The sequence below is a fragment of the Hirundo rustica genome, chromosome 5 (assembly GCF_015227805.2).
Source record: "Hirundo rustica isolate bHirRus1 chromosome 5, bHirRus1.pri.v3, whole genome shotgun sequence".
In the NCBI taxonomy this organism is placed as follows: Eukaryota; Metazoa; Chordata; class Aves; order Passeriformes; family Hirundinidae; genus Hirundo; species Hirundo rustica.
The window spans coordinates 60,192,247-60,211,570 of record NC_053454.1 but is presented as its reverse complement, the minus strand read 5'-3'; the positions used below and the strand labels follow the sequence as shown (position 1 = coordinate 60,211,570).

General features: G+C 43.0%; 1 protein-coding gene across 1 annotated transcript; it reads right to left on the bottom strand.

Moving 5' to 3' along the window:
- Positions 1–1,151: 1,151 nt before the first annotated feature.
- Positions 1,152–13,430, bottom strand: SPARCL1 (SPARC like 1). Its single transcript, XM_040064906.2, has 11 exons — positions 13,264–13,430; positions 10,073–10,190; positions 9,892–9,945; positions 6,963–8,111; positions 6,198–6,267; positions 5,429–5,556; positions 4,724–4,844; positions 3,827–3,963; positions 3,228–3,376; positions 2,167–2,315; positions 1,152–1,643 (listed from the first exon to the last, which is right to left on the bottom strand). Exons 2-11 carry the CDS (start codon positions 10,124–10,126, stop codon positions 1,615–1,617), a joined length of 2,040 nt encoding a protein of 679 aa, XP_039920840.1. The 5' UTR covers positions 10,127–10,190; positions 13,264–13,430; the 3' UTR covers positions 1,152–1,614.
- Between the last annotated feature and the right edge of the window lie 5,894 nt (positions 13,431–19,324).

The window sequence follows — 19,324 nt, the reverse complement described above, 5'->3', positions numbered from 1 at the left end:
AAGAGTGGGTCCCCTTCTTACGGATTCAGGGGATGTGGATCTGCAGTCTCTATATCCAGTTTTTAATACTCTGGCTTGCATCAGAAAACCATAAAATTTTATGAATCATGCCTTCCTCAGATGTTTTGGGTGATTAGTTTACTTTTCAGCTGATAAAAACGACAGGGTTTTTTTTGTAACAACTCCTACATTAGTAGGATCCTTGGAGGATTGAGAGGTTTGGCAGTGAAAATGTGTTATGAAAGGAATATCTGTTTATTTTTCCACTGCCGATATTCTGACTGTAGCGATGCTGGAGGAGTACTCGGGTGATAATACTGAGAGTACTGAAGCTGCAAACTGAGAGGCAGCATAAATTCTTTCTCCTGAAAGAACGGGAACCTGTGGATTAAAGTCATTCCTTTTGAGGCCAGCCATGTACTGGCAGTGTACTTGCAGTTTGAAAGCTGTGCTTTCTGCCACCCAGCTAGGTGAGGGTTAAACAAAAAGCAGAAAGAGCAAATAAGCAATAGGCTGCAGCCAGGCTGGAAAAGTCCTGTCAAAATTACTTTCTCCCTTGAGACATTTGAAGTTCTGGAGAAAAGATTTTTTCCAAATGGAACGAGCATAGAGAAATGTGCTTTTGTACATGCAATCCAGGTTGAGTTATTTACACACTGCTGTGTGATGTTGCAGAATGTGAAGTGAGCAACAAGTCAGGATTATGGGAGAAAACTGGCAGTGGAACTGGTTTTGCTGGGAAGTAATCTGGTTTGTGTAAGAAGTTCTTGTGTTGGAAATAATCACAGCTTAATTAATTGTATCCCAGGGCATCGGGCTGGCTTTGGACTATGAACATTGACCTTTGCTGGTTCAACAGCAAATTAGCAAGGGGTGATGGGACTTCCACTATTTAAGCTACCAAAATAGCATTTCTTACTCCCATCTTCTTTTCTTTGGAGAGGTGACATGGTTTAGGTGAAAGATGTTTGCTGATCGTCCTTTGTAGGAATAGCATTTGAGGCTTTTTTCCTTAAAGCAGAACATGTCTGGAGTGTTTTCAGTGAAGTGCTTACCTTAAAATCACAAATTTATGTGGATTCAGGAATAATCTCATCCTGTCCTGGGTTTTTTTATACTTAAACTGTGCCTCTTGAGGAGAGCAAAAGATGGACAAAGGTGAAAGAAACAGAATTTTCTTTGACAAATTGTGACGAAACCCATATATCCAATTAGACTTCTATTTTATTTGAGACTTCTATGCAGAGTGTCAGGCTGACGATACAGTAAATAAAGAAAACAGGTCACATTTCAGTGAGTGGTAGAATCTACATCCTATAATTCTACTGAAGAGTTTTGTGAACAGCTTAGTTACTAGGTTAGTAGTATTTATTGGTTCAGAAAGATCATGGATACATGTGGGGGGCAAACACTGGTTGTTTAGCTACGAACCATTTGAAGTAGTAAGATTTTTCTGCTGTTAATAAATGTAGAAATTTCCTGCACTTGGGTTGTTTGATAAGAATTCAGTGAACCTTATTCCACCTTTTTCTTGAAAGCTGTTAAGCTGTTAATTATGGAAGTAAGCAGGTTTCACCAATTTTGGTGCAGTACTGGGAGTCTGTTCAGCCGGGCTCAGAAAAGGAGATTTTCATTTATGTCCTCTGCAACGAAGAAGAAGAAAACATTATTAACATTTTATGCCAAAGAGACATTTTTATGCTGTATCACTGTCAATAAAGTGACTGATGCTATGAATGAGAAATCATTGGCTCAGAAGTATATTTGTATTAAGATAACTTCTTGCAGCTTTCTTCCTTCATGACTGGTAAATTGTCATCAGAAGAGCTGGAAAAATTCTGGGAAAAGCGAAGGCTCCGTGTGTCTGACCTATGACCAAAATCAGCCTCCACTTAAAATTAGGGACCTGCTAATAGGATTTTGAACACTTCTTCAGTCTGTTTGTTTGGCCAAATGCCTTCTGTCCCCTAACTCTTCTGGGATTAACCTGTGCTATGTTGTTAACCCCACTGACCTTTTGCACTCTCGTTGTTAGTGTTCTGTTTTCCTCTCGGCACAATAACCATGGGCTTCTGCTTACAATTTCTTCGCTTTACGTTGAGGTCTGAGTAATGTTCTTGGCAGGAACGTTCTCTCAGGTACATCTGCCTGTTCTTTTAGGCTTACCTTCCTTAATCCCAAAGCAGTGGCACCATTCCTTCAAAGCGACAAGTTTGTCCTGGTCTCCATCGCACTCTTGGAAGAAGCGGGTTATGCAGTGTTCCATGGGAACAAGGGAGGCTCTCAAGGGCGCGAGCTCCGAGTGTGTTAATAACCTGCAAGAAAGGACAGGTACGGAGAGCTGTATTTCCTCAGAGAATCAGCAGGATTATAAAACTGATCTAAGGTGCTAGAAGACAACAACAATGGCTTTATCAGGCATGCCCCAGTGGATTTTATTACGGTGCTTCTGTAGTGAATCTGTCCCAGGTCATGATAAAGATGTCCAATATCTGATGAACTAAAATGCTTTTGCTGCACGTTCGTCTGTTGACATCTTTTTTCCTGGAACAAGTATTGCTTGTGTAGTAATTACAAGTATGGCAAGGAGCAACTTGCTCACAAGTCTTCACTTGTGGAATTTTGCTGTTAATCCTCAGGATATCAAGCTTGCTAAAGAGCTTAACTGTGCTCTGAAACTGTCGGTGTAATTGTCCCAAGATACTGAAGGTCTGAACTTGGAAACACGGATCCCATCACTGGGTCCTGATATGGCCAAAAACTTGAAATCCGAGTCGTGTTATCAGAAGGTGGAGGCTTCCTCTGAACTGTGACTGTATCTGCTCCTTAAACTGAGAGACCTCTGCGGTGTTAGTTGAACACTATGGATACCTCACTAGCGGATTTTTGCTGCCAGGGCTCTGTCCTTTGTATTTAGCCTCTTGCTCTTAGCTTCATTAATAACAGGACTTCTTCCTGGCTGAGAGCATTTGTAGGTATTAAGACACTGTAGAGCTTACAGTGTAATACATTACCATGCAAGGCAGGAGGATAGCAGGTTCTGACCTAGGATATGATCAGGAAAACAACGAGGGAAAAAATTCTGTGTTAGAGAGGGGTTGATACTGGCTTCTAACAGCTAAGGGACTGGTTCTATACGTAGAGAATCCCTTGAGGTGTTTAGAAAAGTAAAACAGCCTGAGTTTAATAATCAGGCAATCAGAACTGAACCACGGATATTTTTTTACCTGTCAACAGGGTGCTGATCGAGCTGGTGAAACTGCCAGTGCACAGGATACACGTACATGTGGTAATTTTTCTCAAAGTCGTGCAGGAGCAGCTCAACCGGGTGGTCACCAGCCACAAGGCGCTTGTCGTTCTGGTAGATCTTTTTGACCTGAACTCAACACAAAAATTGTTATTTTTTTGTTTCGGGATGAAGATCTGTCCTGAAGGGAACCATCTGGCAAGAAGGTGTTTTGGAGAAATGAAACTTGATAATAAAATACCGCTAGGGAAATGTGTTTTAGTGTTGGTGACCATACTCAGCATGAAAAGCTTGCCTCAGGTAGTCCAGGACATTTTTGCTGCTGTCCATGTCACCTTTGGCAGTAACTAGAAAGGAAGTGAGATTCTTGTGGCTTAATTGTCAGACTAAGGGGGGCAGTAGCCTTGTCGTGTTAGGAGATTATACCAGTTTTGTCACATCTTCTGTCCTAAGGCAAACAACTCATGTTTTGGTGTGAAATAAGCCATCTCAGAAGTCATCTAATTCGTGCCCTTTTGTATGAGATGTTCTGGGCTGCTCCACGTAACTGCATGGTCTTACTTGAAAAGGATTGCTGACCTTATTCCTTTGCTTTTCAGTTAGAATCCCAGAAGTGTTCAGGTCACGTTCATAATATTGAATAAGGATGTTCTTGAGCCAGTCTCGCATCCGGAGGGGAAACTGATCCACCTCATAATCAGTACAGGGGGGGATGTCTGTGCCAAAGAGAAAAGCTTTTGTTAACAACTCATCTGTTAAGTCCCCATTCAAGCATCTCTGAGATCTGCTTCCAGTTAAAATTAAAATTGATGGAGCTGTTAATACATAAAACTGTGAATGCACCTAATATGTTAAATTATAAATCTGCAATTCCTTGCTTAACCAGTTGTGCAAGCCACAATCTTTATATATCTGTGCAGCTTTTGAGCACAATTGTGTGCAATGAAGCTCTAACTGGTCAGTTGCACGAAAGCAGAGTGTTTGACAGCAAAGGGATGTTCTGGCTGGGAATGCACTTTCCTCCTACCATACGCAGCAGTAAAAGAGGCTGGAAATCTGTTCTGGCTTTTAGATCCTGACTTCTGCATTTGGCATCTAAGTTTGGTTGATGCTTTTTGTTTTTTTTTTTTGTTTTCCATGGGGGTTTGAGATGGACATTTTCATTTATTACCTCTCTGTAAACACTGTTTTTCTGATCAAGGATTCACAAAAAATCTCCAGAGGCTATAGCAATAGGAACATAGAAGACATTGCAGGGGGAAGATAAGGTCAGCGACAAATTGGTGTAAGCACAGGAAAGATGTCTAGGTTTTGGATACTTTTTAACCATGTTTAGGGTTTTGAAGGTCTTAATTAGCAGATAATCGATGCACAAGTGGCAGATTACAGGAAGAAGGGTACTTTAGGGCTGGCAGATGGGTTAAGGCTGCTGGTTCTTTACGCCTCAGTGAATTCTTCAAAGGAAAACAAGCTTACATTTGCAGGAGCCCATGTAGTCCAGGTGTAGCTGGCGTCCCATTTTTGTCCCTTCCAGCTGACATTTGGTGCCAAAGAGTTGACATGTGCCATCGTAAGTCTTGTTGTCCGTACCGCAGACCTAGAGGAAGCAAAACCACCACCCCACCACTGGGTTGAGTTAACAACTCATGAGTTGTCACTCAAGAGGCATTACAGTCATAAAAGCATCATTAACCTGTGACCAATACCCACAGGGAGTACACGTGATCAGGAGCATCGGAGTTATTAGCTGTTGCGTGCCGGCATCAGGACTAGTTGTCAGTACTTGTACACCCACTTTTGCAACGCTTGAGTTTCATTTTGTAGTTGTAAGAAAGCCTCTGAGATGCTGTGGGATTATTTCACTCAGGAAGCACTCAGCATGTGCTCTAAAACACCGAATGGATAATGGTAGAACTCTTAGTAACAGGGAAAAGCTACAATCCCTGAGAGACTGAGCGAAGCAAGTCACTTTCTGTGCAGTTGTGTGGGTCCATACTGCTCTCAAGCCACTCTCAGTGGGTTTGGGTGCTTTGTACTTAATTTTGCAAATACTGGAATCACTCAAATTTACTCTCATGCTTTTTAGGGTAGAATCATTCTCAATAATAGCAGGGGAATACGTTACCTTGTGAATACTTTGGGCAGCTTTTCCCAGTCCTGTGCCCGGGGTGAAATACTCACATGCTCATAGTCTTTGGTGGGAGGGCAAGCAGCAGGATCTTGGCAAATGCAGTGGGGTTTCCCTTGTTTGTCTGCACGGCAGACTTTGCCTCTTTTGCAGTGGAAGTTCCGACATGTGTCTGGCAATCCTAGCAGGAAAGAGGGGCTGTTAGAGGTGATGGGATAAAGCCGAGTGTGTGTCAGATGCTACCGACAGCCAAGGCAAAACACAGACCGGTGTTCGGCAAGAAGTTCAAATGCATTTTTAAATTTGCATTTTTAAGTTTGTTGTGAAGCTGGATCTTGTATTGAAAAAAAACGAGCCAAACTTTAAGGGAGGAATTTTGTGAGACTTCTAGCAGTCCCAGGCTTGAATTGGATGGAGATTTATTTATTTTTTAAGAAGCTGTTTTTTGTAGAGAGACATTCACTTTCAGCTTCCTTTGGTGAAACATATCCCATCTGTCTTTGCTGAAACAAGCACTGGCCTTTGTCCCACTCTTACTTGAATTCAAGCTACTGTTTTGAAACTGAAAGCTCTCAGTGCAAGGTAATCCCCGTTTCTGTACAGCTGACACAAAAAATTGTGCATTGCCTACAAATGTTTTTCACAAGCAAATTACTAAATCCAAGGGAGTATGGGAGGTATTCTGGGAACACAGGATTAGGCACAAGCACAGTTCAGTCACATGAAATCCTGTGCTGCAAAAGGCAGAAAAGAAATGCAGACCAGCAGATTCCCCAGCTGCAGAGAGCTGGGAGTCACATGACAGCTTTGCTTGGGGCTTACCAAGGAGAGCATCCTCATTCCTGTTGCTGCCACTTTCCATCTCACCATGGGAACTGCCTGTAGTCTTAACCTGCACAGTCACAGAGGCATAAGCAGAAAGCTGTGGTAAATCTCGGGAAGAAAAAAATACTTGGACAATTTTTTTTCAGATCCAAATATAGAGCTGACTGAGGCGCAGTTGGCTCTGCCTGCAGCAGAGAGAGGTTGCTATGCAAAATATGTGAGAAGAGCATAAAGCCTCTGGTAGTATTACCATGCTCTTGTTATTTGGGGAAAAAAATAGAGTAGGAGGTGGACAGAGAGAGAGAGAGAGAGGTGGAAGCTCAGTAAGGGCTGAGTTTCTTATAATTATTCTGTGGACTACAGTCCTGCCTTTCCAAACCGTTCACTTTTGTGTAGTAGCATTTAAAATCTCTGTGAGAGCGGAGTGAACAGGCTGGCCCAGTAAGCTGGAGACTGGGTTTCAGGTTTTGTATCTGTGTATCTGTATTTATTTGTGAGTTTCATTACACACCCCGCTGGGGCTGGAGCTCTTATTTGAATGGTGTTCACTTCCTTTCTGGTCCAATTCACCTAAATGCTCTGGGTGCAGTGACAAGCATGAACCAGAGGAATAGTGAGTAGAAGGGGAGATGGGACTTCTGCATATTAAGCAGCCACTTGTTTTTCTCCAACAGGTCATTTCGATCATCAGGAATTTGGGTTTGCAGCTAGTCCCTCTCCCCCTTTTTGTGGTATTCAAGTTTTATTTTAAAGATCATTTACCTTATCTTCACTCTCCATTGAATTTATGCTCTGAACAGAGCTACTCATTTTCAGTTGTTGCTTGGTGTCAGAATCAGGTGGCTCATGGTCATAATAATCTTGTTCAGAGTGGTCTTTAATCTTGACAATTTGGTAATCCTCAGTCTCTCTGTGAACTGCAGTGTCATCTTCAGTGGTTCCTTCCCCTTCGGGCTCAGTACTGGTGCTCTCCTGGTCATTACTCTGGATTCTCTCCTCTTCCTCATAGGCTGCTTCTTTCCAGGTATCGCTGAGATATTCCTCACCATCATTGTCACCACTGTCGTGACCATCATCATTACCATCTTCCCTGTCTTGTATTTTCACCACTGTGTCATGATCCCTCTGATAGTTCACCTGAATATTGTCTTTTCCCTCTTGACTTTGCTGTTTGCCATCCTGGTGCTCATTGTGGGTTTTTTGAGAGAGGGGGATTTCTTCTTCATAGGACTTCTTCTTCCTGTTCTCCCTCCCTTCTTCCCCTAGGTCGACTTTCTCGCTGTGTCTCTTGGTTTTCCAGGATGGTTGGCTGGAATCTCTCAGGAGTTCATCCGACTGCATGCCGTTCTCACGTTGCTGCCTTTTGTATCGGTCACCTTGACGTGTCTGACGGCCTTTGTGCTTTGTGTCTCTGTAGCCAGTTTCTTCACCCCATTCCTCCTCCTCTTCTTCCATGCTTTCCTCTTCATCGCTCTCACCGTTTTTCCCAGCCAGGCCAACGGCATTTTTGTTGTATTTCCACATGTTTTGCTCCTGACGAAGGCTGAAAGCACCCACGGGCCGCTCCGCCTGTCGGTTTGCCGTGTTCCCACGCTTCTCGTGCTCCCTGAGCCGGTCGCGCTCGGGGCTGGACCGTTCTCTGCCGCTGCTCCCGGGGTCACTGTCCTGGTTATCAGAAGCCAAGCCTGGTTTATTGCGCAGAGCAAGGAAATCGATGCTTTTCAGGCTGTTTTTCACTTGATGCTCGCTCCCAGTTCTTCCTTGTTTCCTAGCAGTCTGGGGCTCATCCCTGTCTTCAGTGCCTGGTACTGATACCTCTGGTTTTAAGTTTCTGTGAGTGGGCAGCAAATCCCCCTTGTCTACATACCCTGTGTTCTCGTCCTTTGAGGCTTCAGGATGAATATAGTCACTCTAAAAAAAAAAAAAAAAATTAAAAAAATAGATTAATAAATCTTAGGATTTATTTGAAGTGGATGCTGTGTTGTTTTTGCCTCGTATTGCAAAGCATGGCACCGGCTTTATTTGTTTTCTTTGTATTGCTTCTCTTACACTAGCCCAGGGCATGAAATTCACAGCTGGTGTCCCTTATCTTTCTCAGGAAATCTGTTTATCTGTCCCTTCCTTTATTGCTGGAGTTTCTGGAGAGGTCTGTGCAACTCTGCTTCAGAGACAGATGCATATGGGTGTCTTGTGAAATCTCAAAGTGCTTAATTGGTATTTTAGTCGTAACTACAGGCACTTGTAGGCTGCAGTAATTATCACTTATCTCAGAGAAGGCAGATGAAAAACAGCACAGATAAGCAAAAAATAAGGGACCTGGGAAAAGAGGAGCAGGCTTCAAAGAGAGGGCGCCTTTCACAAGGTGTCCTGATGGCAATTCCTGAGGAGTGCCCTGCACTGATTTCATAATCCATACATTCATCTACTTTGACTCAGATACATCATTGTTTACTGGCTGAAGCCACCAGGAACCATTGTGTGTGGTGACAATTATAAGATCAACAATAGATGTTTGAGGGGCCATTTTTTTTTCTTTTCTTTTTTTCTTAATCTGTCAACCCAATAGCAAAAGTAGTACCTTCAGTGGAAATGGTTCAGCTGCTTGAGGAGAAAAGAGGTACAAAAATGACTGTCAGGTCTTTGCTGAAGCAATTACCTTTCTGCTGCCGTGCGTATTTCTGAACAACTCCTATGGATGTTCAGTGTTGCTTATCACTTACAGCAATATAGCACCTGCTGCTGATTTTTCTTAAAGCTTTTGGGAGGTTTAATTTGGGAAGAATGGGCTAGCATCCAGGTTGCTGGAATAGCTTTTTCCTTTCGTTTGGGCGGTCTCATGACCACTTGGAAACAAGCACTCTACTCACAAACACACACACACACACATATATATATATATATATTTTTTTTTTTTAAGGCAGGATTGGAAATATTAATTTGGTTCTTGTAGATCAGCTATATCTTATAATAATGGTTAGCATAAGAGTTGGGATTTTGAATCTCTTACTACAGAGCACGATCTGAGTTTAGTAGTCCTGAAACACCCAGTGGCTTGGAGCCAAGACCCGTCGTGCCTGAGCCACAAAGGCTCACCAGAACTGTGCAATAAAAAGGAATTTTTATTTAGGTCAGCACGAATGCAGAACTGTGGGTTCTGTCATTGGCACACACGTGTGTGGCATAGGCAGGGCTGGTGAAATCCTCTGTCTCATTGCCATCAGGGCATCTGGCCTGTCAGCCACAGAGCGCTCTGCCAGGACAAGCTGTGTCTGTGTCTGCACCGCCAATAACGAAACATAAGGTGGCTAAAATTCTTACATGAGACTGCATGTGATCCCCTGGCCTGATAAATTGAGGATTTCATCCTCCTCCTGTACTGGGGCTGTGATAACAACAATTTTGACTGTCCCTGGAGCTTATTACTTGTACAAGTATGGGCAATGGTACGTGGGGATTCATTTAAGGTAATTTTATCCATAAGTGAATCTTACATTTTGAGCTTTAGATTTTGTCCTGCTTGCAATTGTTTAACATGCAAGGCAAGAGATACCCGGCACTAACGGGGTGAGAGGACCTAAAATTTTTTAACATATATCAATTTGCCAACCAGTATGTATGTGCCAATGTGTCTTTTATATTTAGGATGAATAATGTAAGTTACTTCCTATTGTTTAAAGAACAAGAACAGTACCTTTTCTGGAGTTTTCTGTCTGTGAGTTCTGAGCTTGTGGTCTACAGGATGGGTCTAAAAAAGACAGATATATGAACATCTACACATCTGCAAAAATCTTGCATAGATCAATGGGATAACACAGAATATTCTCAGAATGGGAAATGAATTTTCTGGTGATAATAGCATGATGAGGACTTACTGGAATAGCAAAAACTGGTCCTATAAGACAAATGAAGAGAGTTACAGCCTTCATGTTTTCCAGACCTTGTAGGGGACAATAGTTAATGGTACAGGGGCAGGGCTTAGAGGCTTCCTTTCTGCAAGAAACATGAAAACAAAACAAGTTAGGATTTGGGTATAACAACCAAGAAATGACTGATGGAAGTGGCTGCCATAACTTGTTCAGTCTGGGGACTCACAAAATTGCTATGCAGTGTCCTGTGAACTCAGATGTGAGACCAGCTTAACTAGAGGACACCTTAGTCTCAGTCCTTTGACAGCGATTAAGCTGTAGGCTGTGCTCACAAACTCCAGTGGGTGTTACTGAGAGGCAGAGGCGTGAATAGACATAGGCTGAGTATTTAAATCCTTACAAATACTTGTAAGAAGTTATCCCCCCCTCTGAGATACCACTTTGTGGAAAATGCCTCTTTTTTATTGAAGTCTGAGGCAGTGCCTGCTTGTGGCATCTCTGCAGCTGAAGTGTCTCCTGGCTGCTCCCCTCCGTGTCTGGCAGGAAGAATTAAGTGGTGAAATGCTGCTCAGCAGGTCTCCAAGCTCAGAAGTGCTGCCCAGGCTGCTTGAAGAATGGGTGCAGTCCTGCTTTGGATGCAGTCCTGCTTCTGTGTTTTCTGGGAAATTGTCACCCGAAGTGCACACTTTGGGAAGATCCCTCTGTTAAACATCGTTTAATGTCATTATCTTTCCGTAAATGAAGACCAAAATACTCATTAGTGGGACATAACTAGTATGCAATCCATTTTTTCTTGCAGTTAGTCTCCAAATTACCTCTTGACTAATTATCTATTATCTCTTTGGCATTCACAGTTAGTTGTCTAAGATGTTTTTAGAGGGAAAGGCAGAATACAACAGAAGCCATTAATGAGCATATGCAAAATGCCTGACTGGGCTGGATATGGGCAGTCAGTTCAGATCAAGGCAAGTGCTGTGTGACTGAGGGTTATGCAGGCAACTTGTCAGAAATGCAGGGCAATAATCCAATTTCATGTAAAGCCCTAAAAAACTGCATACTGTGCTTTTGGAAGGCCTGGCAAGTGACTGAGGAAAGAAGGATTTGAATGTCGGGTAGGCTTGATTTCCATTTCTTTCTGTTGCTGATGAGCAGCACAGATCTGGGCATGTCACTTATCTGAGTTTAATTTTTATTTTTTTTTAACTCTCAGTCATCATATTTGTTTTGGTAAGCTAGTTTGAGAGTTATAAATGAAAAGTTGTGCATGTTGTATTTTATTTATAATTGCAGTTTTCTAATTTGGCTTGTCTCTGTCTGTAAAAGTTGCCTCTACCACCTTTGCTCAAATAATGAAAAAGTGGTTGGAATAAATCTGAGTTAAGGTGGCAGGACAGGGCTTTTGGATTTTCTTTTCTTTTTAACAGCAAGCCCACAGCAGCCCATAGGAAGCGTAAGTCTTGAATTAAGTATTTGGTCTTGAAAAAGTATTGAATTATTAGGGAAGCCTGATCACATTGATTGGAGTGTCCTACGATGGATTGTGAGATATTTTTTTTTTTTTTTTACACTAAGTGGGAAGGCACTTCATTCTTGCTTTAATTTCCAAATATGTCCTACAGAAAAGGATTTTTAAAAGCAAGCATTGATAACACATAAGTTTAATAGAACTGTCAGAAAGGAACAATTACACAAGAAGCTATTTTTTAAAAATATGAGCAGGGACACATCTCCCTGGGAAAATGAAATCATTATACTCTGAAGGAGAATCTGTAGGAAAACTCAGCCAAAAGGTGAAATTTCTTGAGTATCATGGGGTTTTTTTTGACCAAGAAATGAGTAATTTAACAATACTTCTCCTTGGGTTATTGAGCAAGCAATGCTAGCTGGGGGTACTGGGTTTGCATGGCAAGGAGGCTACAGGGCTGCCATTCTAATAGTGTCAGCAGTCACTTGAAATCCTCATCAGTGAGATGAATTTTTAATAAAAGCCCAAGTGTGATACTTTTAAATTACAACTGGTATAGCACATTCCCTTTTCCAGGTCTGTTTCGAAAGCCCTTGTGAGAGCGTGAGTACATCATACATGTAGAAGCAGGTTCATGTGTGCATGCACACACATAAAACTAAAAGGCAGATTTTGAGGTGGATATCTGATCTGACTAATAAAAGAGATCACAATAAGAAAGAAAATATTAAAGCGTTGAAAGTATTTCACTCATTCTGTACCAGTAAATAGCTGCTAATGAGATTTGATCCCTCTGCTGCTGCCAGTTTTACAGCTGCAAAAGCCATAAGTCCTTGATGGCTTAGTGCAAAAAGATCATAACCAAAAGTATTTCAGGACAAGTTAAAACAATTTTTAACAAACCATTCACGTTAACGTCATGTAATTGTTAATCTCTTATGTTTCCTTTCTACCATTTCATTTTATTTTTTACTTGTTTAGATCTGAGTTTTTAGTGGGGGTTTTTTTGTTTGTTTGGGTTTTTTTTTTTTACCAGAGCTCTCTTTTATTTAAGACCAGATCAAGCCAAAATGAGCTGCTTTGATTTAATTTGAGGAGGATCAAAATGAGACTTACTCATTAGGCAGAATTATTTTGATATTAGTTGGTGGGTTTTGTCTTCTCCCAGATCCTACGTTTCTTTCATGGGCTCCTTGTTTGCTACGTGTTTTCACCAGGTCTACCAACACATTTTTGAAAGGTTCCTCCAAGACCTGCCAGAGTTTCTCTCTCTTTCCTCTCCAATATGAGAAAAGAAGGTGAAGCTGGTTTTTTGGCCTTGTCTATTGGACTACGGTTCCTAAACTGATATTTCAAGAGGCTGTTGAGGTGTTGGAAGTTAGGTCACACCATGGCTTTCAGCTGGACCACTGTATGGTTCCAAAGGAGGTGTGTACTTTCCTTGGCTCTTGTCTGCCATAATGCTTCATTGTTTTGCAGGATCGCTGGAAAAACAATTATTCCAGCGGGAAGATAAGGGTTGTCTTCCTCAACACAGTAACTACACATTGTTTTCTCTCACAAAGGACATTTCTTTCTGTCCTAGACATAAACACCTGAAATGTGTTATCCTTAAAACATATGACACCGTATGACAGCTTCAGCTACTTGGCAGTAAGTAGGGGAAAAAATTGCAGAGGGTTAAATATAAAGCATTCTAAAGTTTTAATTAAGAATAAAGGAGAAACAGTACCATAGCAGTAGAAGAGGTGCTCCTTCTTGGCCTCCACGGATGTACTGGAAACCCTGGAGCCTTGAGAAATGTTGCTGCTTTTTCCTGAGATGTGTTTTGGCGGCTGAAGCGGAGCCTCTCAGCAAATGCCTTGTGCTGCAAGCTCCAGTGGGGGAAGATGGTCCTCTTCGGGTCTTGGTGGAGCGAGGAATCCTAGGCTTCCATGGGACGAGGCGGGGGCAACGGGCTGCTGGAATCCCGGTGGATTAATTGAACCAGAAGGACAATTTGGTGCTCGCGGGCTGCGGGCCAGCGGAGCTCGGCGCCTGCGGGGGAAGGACATATTTAGCCTTTTGCAGGGAGGGGAGCCAAAGGGAGAGAGGGGTGCAAGAGTTTCTGCTGCATCAGCTGCTCCCAGAAGAGCTGAACTGAGGGATGTGCTGGGGCAGCCACGCTGTGGGCCCGGGGGAAAGCGGAGCACAGGGGATGCCGGTCCCTGCTGAACTGCCCAGTGTTGTTTCAGCACGTAAGACAGCAAAAAGGTAGAAACTCTGAATTAGGTACGTAAAACCCAGTAGTGGTTGGAGGCTCTTGCATAACTCTGAAGAGTTTGCTGTTTGGAAGCTGTTGCCATGGCTGTGCTGCCTGTCTGCAGAGCGAGCTGGGGAGGAGTGTGGAAACCTCCACGAGCTTCTGCAGCACAGGCTTTGTGGCTTCGGGCGCTGCAAGCGTTCATCAGTTTTTGGGGATTTTTTTTTGTTTTTTTTTTTTTCTCCTCATCTCATTATTCCGTAAAATGCTCCACCTGAACTGGAGTACTTTCTGGGAGGTTGTCCAGAAATAGTGGAGGGGATGCACCAATGTAAGAGCAGAGGCACTTCCAGTGATCAGGGAAGCAGCAGACCCAGCCTCAAATTCCCTTTTCTGCCAATATCCTCTCTTCCTAAGGAGGACACTCTGCACATTATCTTGACATGACTGGAAGAGAGGTTGAAGCAAAATGAAATGAAGTGTGTGAATGGTAAGAGCTGTAATGCAAGGGCTGAAAGTTCAGTCGCTTTAGATAATATTTTAATATGGTTCTTTTTAAAGCTACAGTTTTACTGGCTTCTGTCCTGTTCACCCTAGAAGGTAATAGACATTGGATGTTGATTAGACAAGACACGGTGAGAAATGTACAAAAAACGACCACGTTTTATGTGGCCAACTGTGAAGTTTATAGTTAATAAAAAAATACTAAAAAATAAAAAGAGCCTGAAATCAGAGCTGAGCCCTTGCTCTGTAGACCAAGCAGAAAAAAAACCCCTTTGACAAAAGCCCATGAGAAATTCTTTAAATCCTTTACCCTTTTATCTCTGCTTCTCTGCCTGGAAACTAATTCATGCCTACTGGAGTTGAAATTCTGCTTGTCTGTCAGCCAGTCAGTGTCTGAAAGGAGTGGGCATATTTCAGAACTTCCCATTTGTTTTTTCTTTTGTTGTGCACGCTGAGAAGATGATTGGTTTTATCTGTTCAAAGCTTCGTTTTGTGCTGTGCTGCACCATCAGATTAGCTTTACTGAGTTATCAAAGATAAGTGGCTTTGCTGTGGTTTTTCAGTGTTCCAGATATGGATGAACTCTCAGCTGATAGAAGGAAACTTCTCAGGTGGCCACCTAGAAATTAGGACAAGTACAGCCATGTTAATTTTATGGTAGACAAATATTAACTCTCTTTGTCACAAGATTTTCTGATAATGGCTATTTACATTGCCTTGAAGTTCTTAATTAAAAAAAAAAAAAAGAAAAAGAAGAGTGCCAGACTGTGAAGAACTGTGCAGCATAAACTTGAAGCAGAAATTTGTAGGAGTTTGAAGGTTATTTTGGAAAACTGTAAATGATTTGTAGGCTTTGCCTCTTTCTGTGTTTAAACAGCTTTCTTGAGACCTACAGCACAAGAGGGGAGGAAACGTTTTGGTTTTGAGGATATTGAGGGATTATACATCGTTTATCAGAGCTGTTGCCCATTTACAAAATACTTCACTCAGCAAAATTTTCTCGCTTCGCTTTCGATGACAAAATGCTTCGGTTGAGAAGATATCTGGTTGCTTTCTGATGTCACCAGGAGGCTTGAGCTTGTCTTGGAGCCACCACTGGTGGTGCTCCAGTCCTCAGCCAGTGCCACTGTGGCAGGCAGTGTGCATTTTGGAAACCTTTTGGGCAGTAAAGGGGTGCTCTGGCACCGAGGTGAAGTACGGGGGGAGACAAGCAGCTGCTGAGCTAAGTGAAAGGGAGGATATGCAGCAAACAATAGGGAAAGGTTAAACACAGAAGAAAGAAGATAGAAGAGTACAGGGATGTGAAAAAAACCTGTTTTATCTGTCTCACTGTGACAGCTGCTAAACAGACACTTTAAACAAAGGAAGAAGGGCAAAACCTCAGAGGACTTTGATTTATATTTATTAATATGCCTGTCTTGCACCGTGTTCTCTGGCAGCAGAGATCTGTGGGTCTGACTGACTGTGGGGGAGACAGAGTTAGGCTCAAAAGACACTTGTTTTTATTGGAGCTCTCTGCAGCTCTGCGTGCTCAGCCCAGCCAGAGGGTTCTTATCTCTGCCCACAAGAGAGTGGTGTTGAGCCATCGGCTCCCAGACCAAGTACCAGGGTTCAGCTCCCAGGTTTTTAAAAGGTACAGTAAATTTTGACGTCAGTGCTCGTTCTGATTTACAAATAAATTTTGGCTGTTCCATCAAATATGCTTTACCGCAAAATGAAAAGGTGTAAGCAAGTTGGAATTCAGGTGTTTTAGTGTAGATAAGGAAACTGTGCACATCCACTGGCTGTTATACCAATGACATAATACCTAGCTGTGTGTCTGTGCGTTTTCTCCTTTTGCTAGAGAGGGAAAAAATCCAGCAAAACGAGCCACAAAACAACAGACAGACATGAAACAGTTTGAATCTGATTGCAGTCGGCGCTGATGTGTGTGTGCTGTGGAGTTCCAGGTGGCGAAGCTCACAGTCTGCTAGGTGGTGTTGAGACGGCTCTAAACACGTCCCTGGTCGTCTCCTAGCCATTGATTAAATGATCAGGAAATTTAGGGAAGTCTGGTTGTAACTTCCTTAACAAAAGGAGCATCTGAATCCTTTCATGAGCATGTGAAATGCCCTTCATTTAGATTACTGTACAAATCATTTAGATTCTCAAAAGATCACAGCCTGTAGCAACTCCCACTGGAAACGTTGGAAAGTACTGCTCGTCCTTTCCTACTGGAAATAACTGATAGGGTTCATGTGGACCCCACAGGCATTTCATGGAGGGTTTAGTTTTTTTGAGAAAGGTAGAAAAACTGGTTGGTGACGGTGCTGGGGATAGGAGGGAGCTGGTGCCTCTGACCAGCTCTGTTCAGTTGTGCCACACCAAAGGAATACTGGGGGTGAGGGGTCTTCTGTGCCTTACTTTTGGGGAGGCAGGAGAAGATCAGATGTGGCTCTTTAGGTAGCTTGTAACAGAGATCCTGATCAGGAAGTTTGCCGAAGTATTTTTGCATACATTTCTTTCTAAACTAACTTATCTACCGAAAATAAATCACTGATAATTATAGTAAATATAATATATAGATCTGTACATAGACAAATATAAATTATAACCTCTGGACTAAGTAATATTAGTTACTTACTTGCATTACTCCTTTCTTCTTTCCTCAAAAGACAGAAAGCTTGACTTCCTTCTGGAGGCGCCTTGCACTGAATTTGGACAGAAGTTTTTATGCTCTGAAAAATGAGGTTTGGCATAGCTTTTTTGACTCTAAAGTCAAAAAAAGCTGCCCTCCTCTAGGGTCTCTTTTGACTCCAAAGACAATGCCTGGGGTCCTTTCCAGATTAACCAGCATCTCTGGAGCATAATAATAGATGCATATGAGCTGCTGATGAGTATATTGAAACTGAGTAATCTCCCAAGAGTTTTTTAGTGAAAAATCTCAAAAAGTGTGGCTTATCATTAAAAACTTTTGAAAAAAATCACAGAGCCACCAAGTTAAAAGTCTTCCTGTGTGTTCTCTTTGGTCTGTTACTTGGTCAGTTCTGCATTTAAAAGCAGGTTCTCTTGAATACAGACCGTGTGGTTGCAGTTTTATCTTTTGCTCTAACCCAGGAGCCCTCCCTCATCATCAGCAGTAGTTCTGCCTACTTCCACATTGCAATTCCTCTATTACATGGAGCTTTCCAACCCTTCAGCAATCTCAGTTAGTCAAAACCCTGTTGTGGCTTTTTATTTCTTGTTCTATCTGCATCGGATGCTGTTCTGGGTGCAATTCTGTCTGCGATTCTCAGGATGCCTGGGAAGACAAGAGGTGCCAGGCAGAGCTGCCATTGCCTGGATGTATGGAATGAGCCACTCCAAACGGGGCCGAGGCTCGGGCTGTGCTGCTGCTATATCAGGCTTTGCCTGTGATGCGCTCGGGGTGTTAGAGGCTCTCATCCTGTCTCCCGGGAGCTGCTGCTCTGGGCTGTGTCACGCTTGACCACAGTGCCTGCATAGGTTGAAATTAAATGTTTAAAAAGGAGGGAGAGAAATAAACATCTTGCCCCGCCAGGGAACATTTCAGTCCCGTTGGGGAGGAGCTATTTTAAAGCTCAGACTGAGGGACGGCTATTTTTGCCCTTCGGTCAGACAGACTCAGCTAATGGTCTATATTGTTCAAACCATTTTCTTGACCAAATTCTTAAAAAGAGGAACAAAAACGAGCAGGAAGAGTGCTTAAGCCAGCAAGAGGTAGACACGGCTCAAGCCTGAAAAGATCTTATCTGTACCCTTCTGTTCTTTGGGACTGCAGAGACGTGCTTCATTTTAACGCTGAAGTGTGCACTTGCTTTAATAACGAGGCAAAGAGATGAAGTTCAGCATGAGGATTTTAAGAGCAGTTCTGCTGGATAAAACATTGTGCAAGTTGTACAATCTCCAAGTTGTGTGTCTCAAGAGCAGGTTGTTGTTTCACGCGGTCATTTCAGGCGCGCAGCGCGGCCGGAGGCTTTCCGGGAAGTGTAACGCAGCGGGGATTGTTCACTGTGGCTCATCTTCCTCGTTCCTGATGTTCTGCAGAGCTCTCGCCTTAAAACTGCCTGTGTAGATGGATTGAAATCTTAGGCTAAGGGAAAAACAAGTTTTATGTCATGCACGGGTGCCATTTCATTGGATTTCCAACCCGGCTGCCCCGTGAAGCGGCTCTGCAGCTGCCTGGGAGCACCATGAAACAAATATAAGCAGGGAAAAAAGCCAAGCCAAGCTTGTGATGGGGAATCTGATGTAAAAAGCGTGTCGAGACACACAAAGGAATTTGTCAAGGCTGTTTATTTAGTGAGTGCTGTGATCTTTGGTGATGGCAGAAGGGCAATGAAGCTGGTGAAGGGTCTGGAGCACATGTCTGTTGAGGAATGGCTGAGGGAGCTGGGGGTGTTTAGCCTGGAAAAAAGGAGGCTCAAGGGGAACCTTTTCAGTCTCTACAACTGCCTGAAAGGAGGGTGTAGCCAGGTGGGGTTCAGCCTCTTCTCCCCAGCAACGGGACAAGAAGACACAGCCTCCAGCTGTGCCAGGGGAGGGTTAGGTTGGAAATTTGGAAGAATTTCTCCACAAGAAAGGGTGATTGGACGTGGGAGTGCGCTGCCCAAGGAGGTGGTAGTGTCACTATCACTGGAGCATTTGTGCAAAGAATGGATGTGGCACTCAGTGCCATGGTCTGGTTGACATGGTGGTGTTTGGTCATGGATTGGATTTGATGACTGCTGAGGTCTTTTCCAGCCTAAGTGATTCCGTGCTTCTGTGACGAGCAGCAAAACCCTGGTCCATAAGGAGACCTAAGGATTGTGAAACATTAATTAATCTGCTCCTTGTTATTTCAGGAGCAGCCTGGTCTTAGCATGGGGTGTCACCCTCTCCCGTCATGGTCCTGGTTCTGCTGATATTCTTTACAGTGTGTGATTTGTTTCAGCCTCGGTGTTGCCTCTGTCTTCCTCAGGAGTCAGGAAAACCCAAGTATGATTTTATACACCTAAACCAGCCTGTCCTGGGCCTCTCTTACCCTTACCCTCTCCAAATCAGCATTTCA

Excerpts from the sequence above, each read along its gene's own strand:
- SPARCL1 (XM_040064906.2), bottom strand. The coding sequence starts at position 10,126 with ATGAAGGCTGTAACTCTCTTCATTTGTCTTATAGGACCAGTTTTTGCT. Across the intron at positions 3,964-4,723 it reads CTACATGGGCTCCTGCAAAT|ACATCCCCCCCTGTACTGAT; the intron begins GTAAGCTTGTTT and ends TCTTTGGCACAG. Across the intron at positions 3,377-3,826 it reads CTGAAAAGCAAAGGAATAAG|GTCAAAAAGATCTACCAGAA; the intron begins GTCAGCAATCCT and ends TGTTGAGTTCAG.